Consider the following 1,437-nt stretch of genomic DNA (forward strand, 5'->3'; position numbering starts at 1 on the left):
TTTCCCTTCTTTCCTTTTCTAGCAAACTTCCAGAAACAAAACAGACATTTCATTATGACAAATATCACAGTTGCCACACAGGCCAGCAGGAACCCAATCACATCCAAAGAGTGATACTGGAACCAGGTGAGGTCATGGGCTGCAGGCCGAAGGTGTTTAGCTCCTTTGTGTCGCATGACAAATTCAATCCAGAAGACTGCTCGATCCAGGGGCTTCACCGGTTGATCATGTTGAATTCTTGATAATTTCATAACATTCTCTTTATATCTGAAAGATAAAAATAAAGATACTAATGTAGCAGGAAGAGACTTTTACAAAACCCCTCAGACACCGAGTTAAAGAAGGAAGGGGTTTATTCATTTGGGAGCATCAGCAAAGCTCCTGTCTCAAGAACTGAGCTCCCCAAGTGAGCTGTCCCTTTTAAGGGCTCACAACTCTACAGGGGTCCACATGAGAGGGTCGTGATAGATTGAGCAAGCAGTGGGTACATGACTGGGGGCTGCATGCACCAGTAATCAGAACGGAACAGAAGAGGACAGGGATTTTTACAACGCTTTTCCATAAAATGCCTGTAATCTATAGAGAAGATAACCAGTTAGGTCAGGGGTGGATCTTTAACTATCAGGCCCAGAGTGTGGCACCAGGCTGTTTGCTTGTTCATTTCATTTCTACCTTTTAATTTTTACTTCTTTTTTCTTTAGAGGCAGAAATTGGGCATAAGACAATATGAGGAGTGATCTCTTCCCTTGCTAACACTGAAAGTAAGTTAATCTGTCTGTGCATATGAAGTTTATGAAAGGCTTTTAAAGTGCCAAATAGCTCAAAGTAAATGTCAAAGAATTGACATAGAATTTGTGTACTTTAATTTGAGTCATCACAGAAAGTTTTGCTTTTAAATTGGACTTTTCTCATTGACAAATATTTTCTAAAGCAGAAATTGAATGTTAGGTGAGAAAGTTAATTTTTTTTTGAAGCAGAGAAAATATAAGGCATTTTAATTTGCTTCTAATTGTTTAATTTTAAGTTTTTTTAGGTACAGATTAAGTATATATATTTATGGGGTATATGAGTTGTTTTGATACAATGTGAAACTATCACATCATGGAAAATAGGATATTCATCCCTTAAACATTTATACTTTGTATTATGACCAATTCAATTACACTGTTAGTTCTCAAACAGACATATGAGAATGTGCTCAATATCATGAACCATTTTAAGTGCTGTAAGAAAGATCGTGAAAATGCAATATGAGAATTATCATATCTAAGTTCCTAAAAAGTAATTGTGTCATGGTGAGTGACATTCTTCATAGCTAGCCACTTTGCTTCTACATTACTCTTTTGTCTCCTACTGTTTCCCACCCTGTAGCCAGAATGATTTTTTGCAGTTAAAGTCAGTTTATAGCACTCCCCTGATTAAGACTTTTGGCTGGCT

At 37.1% G+C, this 1,437-nt stretch overlaps 1 protein-coding gene across 1 annotated transcript; it reads right to left on the reverse strand.

Annotated features, from left to right (window-relative positions):
- UGT2B44 (UDP-glucuronosyltransferase 2B44) lies at nt 1-267 on the reverse strand (the record flags this gene model as incomplete). Its single annotated transcript, NM_001172143.1, is given in 1 exon segment — nt 1-267. A coding segment is annotated over 1 exon segment (267 nt), but the record flags the coding sequence as incomplete, so codon positions are not given.
- Between the last annotated feature and the right edge of the window lie 1,170 nt (nt 268-1,437).

The sequence above is a fragment of the Papio anubis genome, unplaced genomic scaffold (assembly GCF_008728515.1).
Source record: "Papio anubis isolate 15944 unplaced genomic scaffold, Panubis1.0 scaffold6162, whole genome shotgun sequence".
In the NCBI taxonomy this organism is placed as follows: domain Eukaryota; kingdom Metazoa; phylum Chordata; class Mammalia; order Primates; family Cercopithecidae; genus Papio; species Papio anubis.